The sequence below is a fragment of the Heptranchias perlo genome, chromosome 23, assembly GCF_035084215.1.
Source record: "Heptranchias perlo isolate sHepPer1 chromosome 23, sHepPer1.hap1, whole genome shotgun sequence".
Classification (NCBI taxonomy): domain Eukaryota; kingdom Metazoa; phylum Chordata; class Chondrichthyes; order Hexanchiformes; family Hexanchidae; genus Heptranchias; species Heptranchias perlo.
This window is the reverse complement of record NC_090347.1, coordinates 47510693-47530548: the sequence shown is the minus strand read 5'-3', so window position 1 is coordinate 47530548 and position 19856 is coordinate 47510693. Positions and strand designations below refer to the sequence as shown.

The window sequence follows — 19856 nt, the reverse complement described above, 5'->3', positions numbered from 1 at the left end:
CCAGAGGACTGGAGAATTGTAAATGTTACATCCTTGTTCAAAAAAGGGTGTAAGGATAAACCCAGCAACTACAGGCCAGTCAGTTTAACCTCAATGGTGGGGAAACCTTTAGAAACGGGGACAGATAATCCGGTACAGAATTGGCAGTCACTTGGACAAGTGTGGATTGATTAGGGAAAGCCAGCACGGATTTGTTAAAGGCCAATCGTGTTTAACTAACTTGATAGAGTTTTTTCACGAGGTAACAGAGAGGGTAGATGAGAGCAATGCGGTTGATGTTGTGTATATGGACTTTCAAAAGGCGTTTGACAAAGTGCCACATAATAGGCTTGTCAGCAAAATTGAAGCCCATGGATAAAAGGGGCAGTGGCAGCATGGATACAAAATTGGCTAAGTGACAGGAAACAGAGTGTAGCGGTGATCGGTTATTTTTCGGACTGGAGGGAGGTGTACAGTGGTGTTCCCCAGGAGTCGGTACTAGGACCATTGCTTTGTTTGATACGTATTAATGACTTGGGTGTACAGGGCATAATTTCAAAATTTGCAAAGACACAAAACTTGGAAATGCAGTAAACAGTGAGGAGGATAGTGATAGACTTCACAGGATATAGACAGGCTGGTGGAATGGGCGGACACGTGGCAGATGAAATTTAATGCAGAGAAGTGCGAAGTGATACATTTTGGCAGGAAGAATGAGGAGAGGGAATATAAACTGAATGCTACAATTCTAAAGTGGGCGCAGGGAGAGACAGACCTGGGGATATATGTCCATAAATCTTTGAAGGTGGCAGGACAGGTTGAGAAAGCGGTTAAAAAAGCATACGGGATCTTGGGCTTTATAAATAGAGGCATAGAGTACAAAAGCAAGGAAGTCATGATGAACCTTTATAAAACACTGGTTCGGCCCCAACTGCAGTATTGTGTCCAATTCTGTTTACCGCACTTTAGGGAGGATGTAAAGGTCTTAGAGAGGGTGCAGAAGAGATTTACTAGAATGATTTCAGGGATGAGGGACTTCAGTTACGTGGATAGACTGGAGAAGCTGGGGTTGTTCTCCTTGGAGCAGAGAAGGTTGAGAGGAGATTTGATAGAAGTGTTCAAAATCATGAAAGGCCTAGACAGAGTAGATAGAGAGAAACTGTTCCCATTGGCGGAAGGGTCAAGAACCAAAGGACATAGATTTAAGGTGATTGGCGAAACAACCAAAGGTGACATGAGGAAAAACTTTTTTACGCAGCGAGTGGTTAGGATCTGGAATGCACTGCCTGAGGGGGGTGGTGGAGGCAGATTCAATCATGGCCTTCAAAAGGGAACTGGATAAATACTTGAAGGGAAAAAATTTGCAGGGTTATGGGGAATAGGACTAGCTGGATTGATCTTACAAAGAGCAGGCACGGGCTCAATAGGCTGAATGGCCTCCTTCTATGCTGTAACCGTTCTATGATACTACCCTTTGAGGTCCTGCTTTTTAACTTGCTCCGTAGTTTCTGAACCTCTGGCTGCAGGACCTCGACCCTTTTCCTTCCTATGTCATTGGTTCCAACATGGACCACGATTTCTGGCTGTTTTCCCTCCCCCCTCTCTCAATATTCTGCACCCATTCAGTGATGTCCTTTCCCCTGGCACCAGGGAGGCAACACACCATGCGAGACTCATGTTTGTGATTACAGAAACGCCTGTCTATTCCCTGACTATCGAATCCCCCGTAACAACTGCATTTCTACACTTGCAGCCGAGTCTCCCATGGTGCTGTGGATTTGCTCCTGACTGCACTCCCCTGAGGTGTAAACACCCTCACTGGTATTGGAACTCCCAGGGGACTCCTACACTGCCTGCCTGTTCCTCCTCGTCTGTCTGGTGATCACCCACTTCCTCTCCTCTTGACCTCTCTAGCTGCGGAGTGACCACTTCCTGAAAACTGCTATCCATGAAACTCTCAGCTTCCTGTATGCGCTGTCGTGACGCCAGCTGTCCCTCCAGCTCAGAAACTCTGAGCTCGAGCTGCTGGCGGCACTTCCTGCCCATGTGGTTTTCCAGGACACATGAAGTGTTCTGTAGTTCCCACATGGCTCAGGATGTGCATGAGACAGGCCCCAGCTGTCCTGCCAGGTTAGCTCAGTTATTTAAACTGTTTGATAGGTTTAAGGCAATTTACTGTTTAGCTAACACTGAAAAACTAACTACTAAAAAACATTAACCAATAAACAAAATACTTGCTGACCTATTCTCGCCGCTCCTCCTTGTGCTGTGATGTACTGTGAAGTAAGAGGGGGAGCATGGGAGGAGAGAAGCCAAAGGCTCTTCTAAATCCACAAGTCCTATAAGTTGTTTGATGGCTTCTCACTGGCTCTGTAGATGCTGGGAGAGCCGTGGTCCAGCAGAGGGTGGGCGGAGGTCTGGATTTGTGGATGCTGGGAGAGCCTTGGTCCGGCAGAGGTCTGGATCTGGGGATGCTGGGAGAGCCTTGGTCCGGCAAAGGTCTGGATCTGGGGATGCTGGGAGAGCCTTGGTCCAGCAGAGGTCTGGATCTGGGGATGCTGGGAGAGCCTTGGTCCAGCAGAGGTCTGGATCTGGGGATGCTGGGAGAGCCTTGGTCCGGCAGAGGTCTGGATCTGGGGATGCTGGGAGAGCCTTGGTCCAGCAGAGGTCTGGATCTGGGGATGCTGGGAGAGCCTTGGTCCAGTAGAGGGTGGGCAGAGGACTGGATCTGCGGATGCTGGGAGAGGTTTGGTCCAGTAGAGGGTGGGCAGAGGTCTAGATCTTTGACAGATGATGCGCTCTTGTTTCTGACCTATAACTTTTTGATGTGAAATAAGTTTGGCCCATTTCTGAGTGATCACAGGACCACAGCACAGCCTGGTGGGTCAGTTTGGGGTGAGGGTTCCCTCCGTGATCCCAGATCCTGGCTCACCGCTTCTGACATTTCTGTTCTCTCTTTGCAGGCACGAAGATGGGACGGTCCGTTTCTGGGACGCGTCAGGCGTGTGCCTGAAGCCTCTGTACAAACTCAGTACAGTCGGTGTGTTTGTCACAGACGCAGATCACAACGATAACCTGAACCAGTCTGGAGAGGATGAGTGGCCTCCCCTGAGGAAGGTAAGCGGCTGTACGGCAGCATCGGCGCACGGAATCTGATGACCAGTCATCGGCAGCAGTGCGGGGAAACCAGGAATTGGCTTTGGCACCTGGACCTGCCTGTGTGGGAAATCCAGATAAGCTTCAGGCAGAGCATTACCCAACAACCTGCATCCACCCCAGGAGCCTCGGTGATCTCCAGCCATGCCAGGGGTTGGCGTGCGAGTTTACCGTCCCATTTGTTTTGGATGCACATATAGCAAATATTAAACATTGAAGCGAAGCACAGCACAGCACTCACCCAGACTGGGAGGCAGAGGTTAAATTTGATGATAGGCCCACATTGAGAGTAAGATGGAGGACGAGGTGACTAGGGATGTATCAATACTGATGCAGAAACTCTAGCCCAAGCATTTCTCATGGAGAATTGTTAACCCTTCGAACACTCCAGTGACAGCCATGGCTCGGGGGTCTCACAGGCACTCTCACCTCTGAGGGAGTGCTGCACTGTTGGAGGTGCTTTCTTTCAGATGAGACATTAAACCGAGGCTCCGTCTGCCTGTTCCTGCCACTTTTGGAAGAGCATGGAGTTCTCCCGGTGTCCTGACCAACACACATCCCTTCACCAACACCACGAAAGCCAGGTTAACTGGTCGTCAATTCATTTGCGGTTTGGGGGACCTTGCACGCAAATTGACTGCTTTTACCTACATAACTGTACTTCAAAAATGATTCACTTGTGAAAAGCTTCAGGGTGTCCCAAGGACATGATAAGACTGTATAAATGCAAATTTATTCATTCTTTTTCATTGATTTCTAACCACTGTAGAGATTAATCTCTTCAGCTGGAGAGAGACGATGGAATGTGTGTGTGGGGTGTGCGCGTGTCTCAGTCTCTCAGTACCTGGCGTGTACTTTTTTCCTCTTGTATCAGTATCCCATTTATCAGGATTTAATTGTTTTGGTTGGTCCTATTCTAACGTTGCAACTTAGATAATCCAACCCTGTCTGGGGTCTCAATGTTCTGTCAAGTATTCAGTAAGTTTAGACTTGCCCAGTTCCTTCTGGCAGGAATTAATGGACAGCGTTCTCAGCTCTACATGGCATGCTGTTCTACACTTCTGCAATCTGATGGGTTTGAGAGTTGACTCGAGTTACCAGTTGTTGTGTACAAAGCTTATGGTCCTTAAATCTGTCATCTGAGTGTCCTGGGTCACATCCCCACTCAAATCTTCTTTTAAATTCTGTCAGTCTGTCCTTGTAATTTTAATATTAGTCCCAGAGTCCTTGTCAGCATCCAGTTCTCCTGATGGTGACAAAAACAAATGGAGCCTGTTTCCCCAAACGAGCGGCAGTATTTCAGACTGCAGGGGAACTGGACAATTAGTGGAAATCTAACCGAGGACTGATCCAGAGTAGGTTTAATGGAGGGTTCGTACTGGCTCTGCTGCGCAGTAGGGAAGTTACAGAAAGCTTTTTTTCTGTTGTGTTCCTACAGGTGGGCTCCTTCGATCCCTACAGTGACGACCCCAGACTGGGAATCCAGAAGATCCACTTGTGCAAGTACAGCGGTCATTTGACTGTGGCTGGTACTGCTGGACAGGTAAGTTCCAGAGCACTGTGGTACAGGGGGCGTTCGAAACCTTTGCGCGTAGACCCCTGAATATTACAGACACTTTATAATTCAGGGGACCCTCTGTAAATGAGGACCCCTGGGGACCCCCATCCGAACTTCTGAAAGATGGTATTAGTTACCCTGCTATAACTACAGAAAAAAAGTTTGTTATGTAATATAACAAACACTGCTAACAAGTAGAGATAAATATAAAATTCTGTGATTCTGATCGTTTCATGGAGCTCCTGAGACCTGCTGCCAGCCCCCAGTGAATCTGTGTGGTACAGGAGTTGATCACCGTGTTCTACAGGCTTGCAGCTCACAGCGAGCACGTCACTGGAGTCAGTACCCTGATTATGTGGCTTTGGCTCAGGATGTTAATGTGGAAGCTTTCATTTTCTCTACGACTGCGCACTTAAGATTTTGTGTCCTGCTGTCTGTGACTGGAGCGTGGCCCCTGGGCGCCCCCGCCCCAGGGCCTTTGAGTCCATGCCACTGATACCTCGTTTCTTCCCGCCAGGTTTTGGTGATGGAGCTGAACGATGAGGCTGCTGACCAGGAGGTGGCCTGCACTCTAGTCGACATTTTGCAGGATCAGGATACGTTCAAGTGGAAAGGCCACGAGCGGCTGAACCCACGTGAGGAACTGGTTCACTTCCCTGCAGGTTTCCAGCCCTTTGTCCTGGTGCAATGTCAGCCACCTGCTGTCGTGACCTCACTTGCCCTTCATTCGGAGTGGAAACTGGTGACCTTTGGCACAAGTCACGGCTTCGGGCTCTATGACTACCAGCAGAAACGTACGGTCGTGGTCAGGTCAGTTGTTGGGTGATTGTCCATTCACTGGCTCTGGTGGTGTAAACAAGTCCGTCTCAGATTGTTGGTCAGAGTTGTGGTATTTTCTAACCAGTTCTGGGCACCTGCATCAGTTTCTCCATGTGAACTTCTATGTGTTGTGCTATGTGTTTTGTATAAGATTAAATCACCACAATCCCCCCCCTTTGAGACTCATTACATGATTCCCTGCTCTAACTTGATGTGTAGAAGTTCTCACCACCTTCAGTCATCTCCTGCCCCCTCCCCTGCAAGCGACAGGCTTACAATAGACAAGTTTGATGGCAATGAATCACTGTTTCCCGATTTGGCTTGTCTCATTCAGATTATGGGGCAATGTAGCAGAAAGTAGTGGTCACCTACAGATATTTGCTGAAAGCCAGCTTGCCAAAAACAATTTGCAATAACTGCATTTTCCATGGGTGGCACTGGTCAGTTTTCTGATGGACTCTCCTTCATGTCCTATTTTCTATAGTTTCTCTGGGACTCTCTTGTCTCTGTCCCACTTTCGATAGCTTCTTTAGAACATTCCTCTGTGTCCCAATTTCCATAATTTCTCAATGAATCTCCTCTGTCCCACTTTATATAGTTTATCTCTGATTACTCCCGGTGCCACGCGCTAGTGAGTATAGAAATAGGGGGATAGAGTAGATGAACGTGTGGCTGGAGAGATGGTGCAGGAGGGGAGGGCTTTAGATTCCTGGGGGAGGTGGGGCCGGTACAGGCCGGACGGGTTGCATCTCAACGGAGCCGGGACCAATGTCCTCACAGGGAGGTTTGCTAGTGCTGTGCGGGAGGGTTTCAACTAATCTGGCAAGGGGATGGGCACCAGGATGTAAAGGGGAAACAAGGTGCACAAAGGATCGGGAGAGAAAGGTAGCATCGGAGTAAGAAATAGTACGGTATTAGGTGGGATCAGACTAAGAAAGAGTAAAAGAAGGTCTAAGATTGGTTTCCAGTGCATGTGTGTAAATGCACAAAGTGTAGTTAACAAGGTTGGTGAACTGCAGGCGCAATTAACCGCATGAGAATATTATGGTGTGGCGATAAGAGACCGGCTCAAAAAAGGGCAGGATTGGGTACTAAATATTCCTGGTTAGAGTGTTCAGGAAGGAAAGAAAGGAGGGGGGGAGGGGTGGCAGTATTGATTAAGGAGAATATTGCAGTGCTGGAGAGAGAGGATGTCCTGGTGGGGTCAAGGACAGAATATATTTGGTTAGAGTTAAGAAACAATAGAGGTGCCATTACACTTGTGGGTGTATTCTATAGGCCACCAACTAGTGGGAAGGAGATAGAGGAGCAAATTTGTAGGGAAATTAGAGGTGCAAGAACTATAGAGTAGTGATAATGGGGGACTTCAACTATGCTAATATAGACTGGGATAGTAATAGTGTAAGTGGCAAAGAGGGAGGGGAATTTCTGAAGTGTGTTCAGGAAAACTTTCTTGATCAGTGTGTTTCCTGTCCAATGATGTGGAGATGCCGGTGATGGACTGGGGTTGACAAATGTAAACAATCTTACAACACCATGTTATAGTCCAACTATTTTATTTGAAAATCACAAGCTTTCGGAGGCTTCCTCCTTCGTCAGGTGAATGTCAGGAAATCCTTGAACCTTTCGCATTTATATTCAGAGAACAATACCTGGTGATTACAGATAATCATTCCAACTGCCCGTTGTCAAGGCAATCAAAGTAGGTAACTGTAGGTAACACCTCTCTGTCTGAACACTTGACGAAGGAGGAAGCCTCCGAAAGAGAGGTGTTACCTACAGTTACATACTTTGATTGCCTTGACAACGGGCAGTTGGAATGATTATCTGTAATCACCAGGTATTGTTCTCTGAATATAAATGCGAAAGGTTCAAGGATTTCCTGACATTCACCTGACGAAGGAGGAAGCCTCCGAAAGCTTGTGATTTTCAAATAAAATTGTTGGACTATAACTTGGTGTTGTAAGATTGTTTACATTTCCTGTCCAATGAGGAAGGAGGCAGTGCAGGATCTGGTTCTGGGGAATGAGGCGGGCCAAATGGAGCAAGTGTCAGTGGGGGAACATTTATGGAACAGCGATCATAGTATCATAAGGTTTAGAATAGGTATAGAAAAGGACATGGACCACTCTTTTTTTATTTATATATTTATTTATATTTATTTATATATTTATATATATATATATATATATATAGAGATTTATACAGCACGGATCGAGGCCCTTCGGCCCATCGTGTCCGCGCCGGCCATCAGCCCTGTCTACTCTAATCCCATATTCCAGCATTTGGTCCGTAGCCTTGTATGCTATGGCATTTCAAGTGCTCATCCAAATGCTTCTTGAATGTTGTGAGGGTTCCTGCCTCCACAACCCTTTCAGGCAGTGAGTTCCAGACTCCAACCACCCTCTGGGTGAAAAAGTTCTTTCTCAAATCCCCTCTAAACCTCCCGCCTTTTACCTTGAATCTATGTCCCCTTGTTATAGAACCCTCAACGAAGGGAAAAAGCTCCTTAGTATCCATCCTATCTGTGCCCCTCATAATTTTGTACACCTCAATCATGTCCCCCCTCAGCCTCCTCTGCTCCAAGGAAAACAAACCCAATCTTCCCAGTCTCTCTTCATAGCTGAAGCGCTCCAGCCCTGGTAACATCCTGGTGAATCTCCTCTGCACCCTCTCCAAAGCGATCACATCCTTCCTGTAGTGTGGCGACCAGAACTGCACACAGTACTCCAGCTGTGGCCTAACCAGTGTTTTATACAGCTCCATCATAACCTCCTTGCTCTTATATTCTATGCCTCGGCTAATAAAGGCAAGTATCCCATATGCCTTCTTTACCGCCTTATCTACCTGTTCCGCCGCCTTCAGGGATCTGTGAACTTGCACACCAAGATCCCTCTGACCCTCTGTCTTGCCTAGGGTCCTCCCATTCATTGTGTATTCCCTTGCCTTGTTAGTCCCTCCAAATTGCATCACCTCGCACTTTTCCGGGTTAAATTCCATTTGCCACTGTTCCGCCCATCTGACCAACCCATCTATATCGTCCTGCAGACTGAGGCTATCCTCCTCGCTATTTACCACCCTACCAATTTTTGTATCATCAGCGAACTTACTGATCATACCTTTTACATTCATATCCAAGTCATTAATGTAGACCACAAACAGCAAGGGACCCAGCACCGATCCCTGTGGTACCCCACTGGCCACAGGCTTCCAGTCACAAAAACAACCTTCGACCATCACCCTCTGCCTTCTGCCACTAAGCCAGTTTTGTATCCAAAGTGCCAAGGCACCCTGGATTCCATGGGCTCGTACCTTCTTGACCAGTCTCCTGTGGGGGACTTTATCGAAGGCCTTACTGAAATCCATGTATACCACATCCACTGCGTTACCCTCATCCACACGCCTAGTCACCCCCTCAAAAAATTCAATCAAATTAGTCAGACATGATCTTCCCTTGACCAAGCCATGTTGACTATCCCTGATTAATCCTTGCTTCTCCAAGTGGAGACTAATTTTGTCCTTCAGAATTTTTTCCAATAGTTTTCCTACCACTGATGTTAGGCTCACTGGCCTATAGTTCCCCGGTTTTTCCCTACTCCCCTTCTTGAATAATGGTATTACATTAGCGGTTCTCCAGTCCTCTGGCACATCCCCTGTGGCCAGAGAGGTTCTGAATATATGTGTTAGAGCCCCCGCAATCTCCTCCTTTGCCTCACACAGTAGCCTGGGATACATTTCGTCCGGGCCTGGGGATTTTTCCATTTTTAGGCCTGCTAAAACCGCCAATACCTCCTCCCACTCTATCTTAATATGTTCGAGTATATCACAGTCCCCCTGCCGTATTTCTATGTCTACATCGTCCTTCTCCATAGTGAAAACAGATGCAAAAAATTCATTTAGAACCCCTCCTACATCTGCCGGCTCCACACACAGATTGCCATTTTTGTCCCTAATGGGCCCTATTTTTTCCCTAGTTATCCTCTTACCCTTAATATACTTATAAAACATCTTAGGATTTTCCTTTATTTTGCTCGCCAGTGTTATTTCATGGCCCCTCCTTGATCTCCTAATTTCTTTTTTAAGTATCCCCCTGCACTTTTTTTACTCCTCTAGGGCTTCCTCCGTCTTTAGCCTTTTGTATCTGCCAAAAGCCCTCCTTTTTTTCCTAATCCATTCTCGTATATCCCCTGACATCCAAGGTTCCCTGGAGTTCTTGGAACCACCCTTGACCTTTACGGGAACATGTTGCCATTGTATGGTCTCAATCTCCCTTCTGAAAGACTCCCATTGCTCCGATGCGGATTTTCCTACAAGCAGCTGATCCCAGTCCATTTTGGCCAGATCCTGCCTTATCCTATTAAAATCGGCCTTCCCCCAATTTAGAACCTTTATTTCCGGCCCCTCCCTGTCCTTTTCCATGACCACCTTAAATCTCACCGAATTATGGTCACTGTCACCAAAGTGCTCACCGACTAGCACTTCTTCCACTTGGCCGGCCACATTCCCTAGAATTAGGTCCAGTAGCGCCCCCTCTCTTGTAGGACTTTCTACATGCTGGCTCAAAAAGCTCTCCTGGATGCACGTTAAGAATTTTGTACCCTCTAAGCCTTTTACACTCTGAGTATCCCAGTTAATATTGGGGAAGTTGAAATCCCCCACTATTATTACCCTATTATTTGCACAATTTTCTGAGATTTGCCTACATATCTGTTCCTCTATCTCCCCCTGACTGTTTGGGGGCCTATAGTACACTCCCATCAAAGTGCTTGCCCCCTTTTTGTTTTTAAGCTCCACCCATATGGCCTCATTTGAGGAACCTGCTAATATATCATCCCTCCTTATGGCAGTAATTGATTCTTTAATTAATATTGCGACCCCCCCTCCTCTTATACCTCCCCCTCTGTCTCGCCTGAAGATTCTGTACCCCGGAATATTGAGCTGCCAGTCTTGCCCCTCCCTCAACCATGTCTCTGTGACAGCAACAATATCATACTCCCATGTGATAATCAACACCTTCAGTTCATCCACCTGATTCGCAAGACTCCTTGCATTAAAATAGATGCCATCCAGCCTTGCCCTCACATATTTGCCCTGTCTTCCAAGCTGACTTGTTTTTTTCTCTATATTTGGCTGCACATCACCCCCTATTGTAGCTCCACTCTGTATCCCATCCCCCTGCCAAGTTAGTTTAAACCCCCCCCAACAGTGCTAGCAAACCTCCCCGCAAGGATATTTGTCCCGCTCTGGTTCAGATGCAACCCGTCCGACTTGTACAAGTCCCACCTTCCCCAGAAGCAGGCCCAGTGATCCAGGAAACTGAAACCCTCCCTCCTGCACCAACTCTTTAGCCACGCATTCATCTGTTCTATCCTCCTATTTCTATACTCACTAGCCCGTGGCACTGGGAGTAATCCAGAGATTACAACCTTTGAGGTCCTGCTCTTTAATCTGCTACCTAGCTCCCTAAATTCTTGATGCAGGACCTCATCTCCCTTCCTACCTATGTCGTTGGTCCCAATGTGGACCACGACCTCTGCCTGCTCACCCTCCCCCTTGAGAATGCCCTGAAGCCGCTCAGTGACATCCATGACCCTGGCACCAGGGAGGCAACAAACCATCCTGGAGTCACGTTTACGGCCACAGAAACGCCTGTCTGTTCCCCTTACGATAGAATCCCCTACCACTATAGCTCTTCCACTCTTTTTCCTCCCAGCCTGTGCAGCAGAGCTACCCCTGGTGCCAGGAAGTTGGCTGCTGCTGCCTTCCCCTGATAAGTCATCCCCCTCAACAATATCCAAAGCGGTATATTTGTTTGAGAGGGGGACGGCCGCAGGGGACCCCTGCACTGCCTGCCTGCTCTTCTTACTCTGCCTGGTGGTCACCCAATTACTTCCTGCCTGTACAACCTTTACCTGCGGTGTGACCACCTCACTAAACGTGCTATCCACGACGTTCTCAGCATCGCGAATGCTCCTTAATGAATCCATCCGCAGCTCCAGTGCCGCAATGCGGTTTGTCAGTAGCTGCAGCTGGATGCATTTCCCGCACACATGGTCGTCAGGGACACCGGAAGGGTCCCTGATTTCCCACATAGAGCAGGAAGAGCATAACACGGGGCTGGGCTGTCCTGACATGACTTACCCTTTATAAGAACATAAGAAATTGGAGCAGGAGTAGGCCAATCGGCCCCTCGAGCCTGCTCCGCCATTCAATAAGATCATGGCTGATCTGATCCCAACCACAAATCTAAAGAACACAAGAAGTCGGAGCAGGACCCGGCCACATAGCCCCTGGGCCCTCTCCGCCACCCACAGGGCATTGACCGATCCGAACTCAGCTTCATGTCCAATTTCCTGCCCGCTCCCCATAACCCCTAATTCCCTTTACTTCTAGGAAACTGTCTATTTCTGTTTTAAATTTATCTAATGATGTAGCTTCCACAGCTTCCTGGGGCAGCAAATTCCACAGACCTACCACCCTCTGAGTGAAGAAGTTTCTCCTCATCTCAGTTTTGAAAGAGCAGCCCCTTATTCTAAGATTATGCCCCCTAGTTCTAGTTTCACCCATCTTTGGGAACATCCTTACTGCATCCACCCGATCAAGACCCTTCACAATCTTATATGTTTCAATAAGATCGCCTCTCATTCTTCTGAACTCCAATGAGTAGAGTCCCAATCTACTCAACCTCTCCTCATATGTCCGCCCCCTCATCCCCGGGATTAACCGAGTGAACCTTCTTTGTACTGCCTCGAGAGCAAGTATGTCTTTTCTTAAGTATGGAGACCAAAACTGTATGCAGTATTCCAGGTGCGGTCTCACCAATACCTTATATAACTGCAGCAATACCTCCTTGTTTTTATATTCTATCCCCCTAGCAATAAAAGCCAACATTCCGTTGGCTTTCTTGATCACCTGCTGCACCTGCATACCAACTTTTTGATTTTCTTGCACTAGGACCCCCAGATCCCTTTGTACTGCAGTACTTTCCAGTCTCTCGCCATTAAGAAAATAACTTGCTCTCTGATTTTTCCTGCCAAAGTGCATAACCTCACATTTTCCAATATTATATTGCATCTGCCAAATCTCCGCCCACTCACCCAGCCTGTCTATATCCCCTTGCAGGTTTTTTATGTCCTCCTCACTCTCTACTTTCCCTCCCATCTTTGTATCATCTGCAAATTTTGATATGTTGCACTCGGTCCCCTCCTCCAAATCGTTAATATAGATTGTAAAGAGTTGGGGACCCAGCACCGACCCCTGTGGAACACCACTGGTTACTGGTTGCCAGTCCGAAAATGAACCATTTATCCCAACTCTCTGCTTCCTGTTGGATAACCAATCCTCCACCCATGCCAGAATATTACCCCCAATCCCGTGATTTTTTATCTTAAGTAATAATCTTTTATGTGGCACCTTGTCGAATGCCTTCTGGAAGTCTAAATACACTACGTCCACTGGTTCCCCTTTATCCACCCTATACGTTATATCCTCGAAGAACTCAAGCAAATTTGTCAGACATGACTTCCCCTTCATAAAGCCATGCTGACTTTGTCCTATTAAATTATGCTTATCTAAATGTTCCGTTACTGTCTCCTTAATAATAGACTCCAAAATTTTACCCACCACAGATGTTAAGCTAACTGGCCTATAATTTCCAGCCTTCTGCCTACTACCCTTTTTAAATAACGGTGTTACATTAGCAGTTTTCCAATCTGCCGGGACCTCTCCTGAGTCCAGGGAATTTTGGAAAACTATCACCAAAGCATCCACAATCCCTACTGCCACTTCCCTCAAGACCCTAGGATGGAAGCCATCAGGTCCAGGGGATTTATCCGCCTTGAGTCCCATTATTTTACTGAGTACCATCTCCTGAGTGATTTTAATCGTATTTAGCTCCTCCCCCCCGAGAGTCCCCTGTTTGTCCAGTGTTGGGATATTCTTAGTGTCCTCTACTGTAAAGACTGAAACAAAATATTTGTTCAGCATTTTTGCCATCTCCATGTTTCCCACCATTAATTTCCCGGTCTCATCCTCTAAGGGACCTATGTTTGCCTTAGCCACCCTTTTTCTTTTTATATAACTATAGAAACTCTTGCTATCTGTTTTTATATTTTTTGCTAATTTCTTTTCATAATCTAACTTCCCTTTCTTAATCAATCCTTTAGTTACTTTTTGCTGTCTTTTGAAGAATTCCCAATCTTCTATCCTCCCACTAAGTTTGGCTACCTTATATGTCCTTGTTTTTAGTCGGATACTATCCTTGATTTCTTTACTTAGCCACGGATGGCTGTCATTTCTTTTACACCCTTTTTTCCTCAGTGGAATATATTTATTTTGAAAGTTGTAAAATAACTCCCTAAATGAACACCACTGCTCATGTACCGTCTTACCCTTTAATCTATTTTCCCAGTCCACTTTAATCAATTCCGCTCTCATACCATCATAGTCTCCTTTATTCAAGCTCAGTACGCTTGTTTGAGAATCAACCTTCTGACCCTCTAATTGGATATGGAATTCAACCATGTTGTGGTCGCTCGTTCCAAGGGGATCCTTAACTTGGACATTATTAATTAATCCTGACTCATTACACAGGACCAGGTCCAAGGTTGCCTGCCCCCTTGTAGGATCAGTTACATACTGCTCAAGAAATCCATCCCTGATGCACTCAATGAACTCGTCCTCAAGGCTGCTCTGCCCAATTTGATTTGTCCAGTTAATATGATAATTAAAATCCCCCATAATTATGGCTGTTCCCTTATTACATGCCCCGACTATCTCCTGATTAATACTTCTTCCAGCAGAGTTGCAACTATTAGGAGGCCTATATACTACGCCCACTAATGTTTTTTTTCCCTTATTATTCCTTATCTCCACCCAAACTGTTTCATTATCTTGATGCTTTGTCCCAATATCATTTCTCTGTATTACAGTGATTCCTTCCTTTATTAACATAGCCACCCCACCTCCCCTTCCTTCCTGCCTGTCCTTCCTGATTGTTAAATACCCTGGCATATTTAATTCCCAGTCGTTGTCACCCTGCAGCCATGTTTCTGTAATGGCCACAAGATCATACCCATACGTAGTTATTTGTGCCGTTAACTCGTCCATTTTATTACGAATGCTACGTGCATTCAGATAAAGAACTTTCAAATCTGTTTTGTGACGCTTAGTTCCTGCTTTTTCCTTTTTTAACACTTTACCTATTACTCCATACCTTCTGTCCCTTCCTGTTACGCTTTCCTCTCTCTCCCTGCTCAGGTTCCCAACCCCCTGCCACTTTAGTTTAACTAATTAATTCAAATTAAATGAATCCCACCAATTTCACTTCAATTAAAAAGGTATACTCAAGGGCCCTTGCTGAACAGCAGTCCCCCACTGCACAACAGAGACCAGAGAATCCACAAACTCTAACCTTGGACAAATTCAGCAGGAAAATACTCACCAGCCAATCACTTACCTCTTCCTTGGTGACGTCCCACTTGGATTACTTTTTGCTTCTTATTTATCTCAGGTCCAGGAGTTAAGTCCCTGTGATGTCGCACAGTAGTTATATTTATATTTATTTATATATATTTATTTATATATATTTATATTTATATATATTTATATATATTTATATATTTATATATTTATATATATATATATATTTATATATTTATATATTTATATATATATTTATATATATTTATATATTTTTATATATATTTATATATTTATATATATATTTATATATATATATATATTTATATATATATATATATTTATATATATATATATATATTTATATATATATATATATATATATATATATATATATATATATATATATAAAAATACTTAATTGGAGGAGGGCCAATTTCAATGGGATGAGAACAGATCTGGCCCGGGTAAATTGGAATCAAAGATTGGCAGGAAAAACTGTAACAGAACAATAGGTGGCCTTTAAGGAGGAGATGCTTCAGGTACAGACTAGGTCCATTCTCACGAGGGAGAAAGGTAGGGCAACTAAAGCCCGAGCTCCCTGGATGACGAGAGATAGCGAGTAAGATGAAGCAGAAAAAAGGGGCGTATGACAGATGTCAGGTTGATAACACAAGTGAGAACCAGGCTGAATATCGAAAGTTCAGAGGGGAATCAATAAGAAAATAAGAGGGGCAAAGAGAGAGTATGAAAATAGACTGGCGGCCAACAGAAAAGGGAATCCAAAAGTCTTCGACAGGCATATAAATAGTAAACGTTTAGTAAGAGGAGGGGTGGGGCCGATTGGAGACAAAAAGATGAGCAGAGGCAGAGGGCATGGCTGAGGTATGAAATGAGATGCTGCTAAAGTCACAGTAAAAGAGGAGGTAGTTGAGATACTGGATGGGCTCAAAATTGATAGGAGGTACAAGAAAGGCTGGCTGTACTTAAAGTAGATCAGTCACCTGGTCCAGATGGGATGCATCCTCGGTTGCTGAGGGAAGTAAGGGTGGAAATTGTGGAGATACTGGTCATAATCTTCCAATCATCCTTGGATATGGGGGGTGGTGCCAGAGGACTGGAGAATTGCAACTGTTACACCCAAAAAGGATGTAAGGACAAACCCAGCCACTACAGGCCAGTCAGTTTAACCTCGGTGGTGGGGCAACTTTTAGAAGCGATAATCTGGGACAAAATTAGCAGTCACTTGGAGAAGTGTGGGTTGATTAGGGAAAGCCAGCACGGATTTGTTAAAGGCAAATCCTGTTTAACTAACTTGATTGAGTTTTTTGATGAGGTAACAGAGAGGGTCGATGGGGGCAGTGCAATTGATTGTTTTTCGGACTGGAGGGAGGTGTCCAGTGGTGTTCCCCAGTGGTCGGTACTAGGACCACTGCTTTTCTTGATATATATTAGACTTGGACTTGGGTGTACAGGGCAAAATTTCCAAAATTGCAGATGGAAGTGTAGTGAACAGTGAGGAGGATAGTGATAGACTTCAAGAGGATATGGACAGGCTGGTGGAATGGGCGAACACATGGTAGATGAAATTTAACACAAAAAAATGTGAAGTGATACATTTTGGTAGGAAGAATGAGGAGAGGCAATATAAACTAAAGGGCACGATTCTAAAAGGGGTTCAGGAAGAGAGAAATCTGAGGGTATATGTGCACAAATCTTTGAAGGTGGCAGGGCAGGTTGAGAAAACAATTAAAAAAGCATACGGGATCCTGGGCTTTATAAATAGAGGCACAGAGTACAAAAGCAAGGAAGTCATGATGAACCTTTTAAAAAAAAAACACTGGTTCAGACACAACCGGAGTATTGTGTCCAATTCTGGACACTGCACTTTAGGAAGGATGTGAAGGCCTTAGAGGGTGAAGAAAAGATTTACTAGAATGATTCCAGGGACGAGGGACCGTAGTTACGTGGATAAACTTGAGAAGCTGGGATTGTTCTCCTTGGAACAGAGACGGTTGCGAGGAGATTTGATTGAGGTATTCAAAATCATGAAGGGTCTCGACAGAGTAGATGGAGAGAAACTGTTCCCATTGGTGGAAGGGTCAAGAACCAGAGGACACAGATTTAAGGTGATTGGCAAAAGAACCAAAGGCCACATGAGGAAAAACATTTTACACAGCGAGTGGCTAGGATCTGGAATGTGCTGCCTGAGGGGGTGGTGGAGGCAGATTCAATCATGGCTTTCAAAAGGGAACTGGATAGGTACTTGAAAGGAAAAAAATTGCAGGGCTATGGGGATAGGTTAGGGGAGTGGGACTAGCTGGATTGCTCTTGCAGGGAGCCGGCGCGGACCCAATGGGCCGAATGGCCTCCTTCCGTGCTGTAACCTTTCTATGATTCTATGACTCTCCTCTGTCCCACTTTCCATGGATTCACTAGGGCTCGCCTCAGTGTCCCACTTCCTTTAATTTCCTTCGGATTGTCCTCTGTCCCACTTTCTATCATTTCTCCAGGATTCGCCTCTGTCCCACTTTCTATAGTTTCTCTCGGACCCTCCTCTGTCCCACTTTCTATAGTTTCTCTCGGACCCTCCTCTGTCCCACTTTCTATAGTTTCTCTCGGACCCTCCTCTGTCCCACTTTCTATAGTTTCTCTCGGACCCTCCTCTGTCCCACTTTCTATAGTTTCTCTCGGACCCTCCTCTGTCCCACTTTCTATAGTTTCTCTCGGACCCTCCTCTGTCCCACTTTCTATAGTTTCTCTCGGACCCTCCTCTGTCCCACTTTCTATAGTTTCTCTCGGACCCTCCTCTGTCCCACTTTCTATAGTTTCTCTCGGACCCTCCTCTGTCCCACTTTCTATAGTTTCTCTCGGACCCTCCTCTGTCCCACTTTCTATAGTTTCTCTCGGACCCTCCTCTGTCCCACTTTCTATAGTTTCTCTCGGACTCTCCTCTGTCCCACTTTCTATAGTTTCTCTCGGACCCTCCTCTGTCCCACTTTCTATAGTTTCTCCAGGATTCGCCTCTATCTCACTTTCTATAGTTTCTCTCGGACCCTCCTCTGTCCCACTTTCTATAGTTTCTCCAGGATTCGCCTCTATCCCACTTTCTATAGTTTCTCTAGGACTCTCCTCTGTCCCACTTTCTATAGTTTCTCTCGGACTCTCCTCTGTCCCACTTTCTATAGTTTCTCTCGGACCCTCCTCTGTCCCACTTTCTATAGTTTCTCCAGGATTCGCCTCTATCCCACTTTCTATAGTTTCTCTAGGACTCTCCTCTGTCCCACTTTCTACACTGTCCCTGGGAGTCTCCTGTGCTACTTTCTATAATGTCTCTGGGACTCTCCTTTGTGTCCCACTTTTTGTGGATTCTCTCCAACTCTTCTCTGTCCCAGTTTCTATTGTTTCTGTAGAACATAAGAAAGAGGAGCGGGAGTAGGCTGTACGGCCCCTCGAGCCTGGTCCACCATTCAGTGAGATCATGGCTGATGATCTACCTCAACTCCACTTTCCAGCCCAATCTCTATATCCCTGATTCCCTTGGTGTCCAAATATCCATTGATCTCAGTCTTGAATATACTCAACGGCTGAGCAACCACAGCCCTCTGGGATAGAGAATTCCAAAGGTTCACCACCCTCTGAATGAAGAAATTTTGCCTCATCTCAGTCCTAAATGGCTGACCCCTTATCCTGAGACTGACCCCTAGTTCTGGATTCTCCAGCCAGGGGAAACAGCCTCTCAGCATCTACCCTGTCAAGCCCTCTAAGAATTTTATGCATTTCATTGAGATCACCTCTCATTCTTCTATACTCCATTCTACTCAATCTTACCTTATAGGACAAACCTCTCATCCCAGGAATCAGACCAGTGTACTTTCGTTGTTCCCCCTATAAGGCAAGTGTATTCTTCCTTAGGTAAGGAGATGAAAACTGTACACAGTACTCCAGGTGTGGTCTCACCAGAGCCCTATAGAATTGTAGCAAGACCTCCTTACTCTTATACTCCAACCTCCTTGCAATAAAGGCTAACATGCCATTTGCCTTCCTAATTGCTTGCTGTTCCTGCATGTTAACTTTCTGTGATTAATGTACAAGGACACCCAAATCCTTCTGACTAACAACATTTCGTAGCCTCTTACCTTTTCAAAAAAAAAGTTCTGCTTTTCTATTCTTCCTACCAAAGTGGATAATTTCATATGTCTCCACATTATACTGCATCTGCCACCTTCTTGCCCACTCACTTAACCTGTCTATATCCCTTTGCAGACTCCTTGCATCCTCCTTACAGCTTAATTTCCACCTAGCTTTGTATCGTCAGCAAACTTGGGTACATTACACTCGGTCCCTTCATCTAAGTCATTAATATAGATTGTAAATAGCTGAGGCCCAAGCACTGATCCTTGCGGCACCCCACTAGTTACAGCCTGCCAACACAAAAAGACCTATTTATCCGTACTCTTTGTTTTCTGTCTGTTACCGAATCCTCAATCCATGCTAATATTTTACCCCCAAATCCCATGAGCCCTAATCTTGTGTAACAGCCTCTTGTGTGGAATTTTATTGAATGCCTTTTGAAAATCCAAATATACTACATCTACTGGGTCCCCTTTATCTACCCTGCTACTTACACACTCAAAAAAAAAACTCTAATAGATTTGTCAAACACGGCTTCCCTTTCATAGAAACATGTTGATTCTGCCTAATCATATTATGATTTTCTAAGTGCCCTGTTACTAGAATCATAGGAAATTTACGGCACAGAAAGAGGCCATTCGGCCCATCGTGTCCGCTGAGAAATGAGCCACCCAGCTTAATCCCACTTTCCCGCATTTGCTCCGTAGCCCTGCAGGTCACAGCTCTTCAGGTGCACATCCAGATACTTTTTAAATGAGTGAGGGTTTCTGCCTCTACCACCCTTTCAGGC

At 45.6% G+C, this 19856-nt stretch overlaps 1 protein-coding gene across 3 annotated transcripts in view; it reads left to right on the top strand.

Moving 5' to 3' along the window:
- The window catches only part of llgl2 (LLGL scribble cell polarity complex component 2), a 132111-nt gene that overhangs the window by 86137 nt on the left and 26118 nt on the right, over positions 1-19856 (top strand). For all 3 annotated transcript variants that reach the window (XM_068004440.1, XM_068004439.1, XM_068004437.1), the window contains 3 exons: positions 2943-3096; positions 4574-4678; positions 5211-5503. In XM_068004440.1, coding sequence (XP_067860541.1) covers positions 2943-3096; positions 4574-4678; positions 5211-5503 — 552 coding nt within the window. The remainder of the gene's footprint in view (positions 1-2942; positions 3097-4573; positions 4679-5210; positions 5504-19856) is intronic.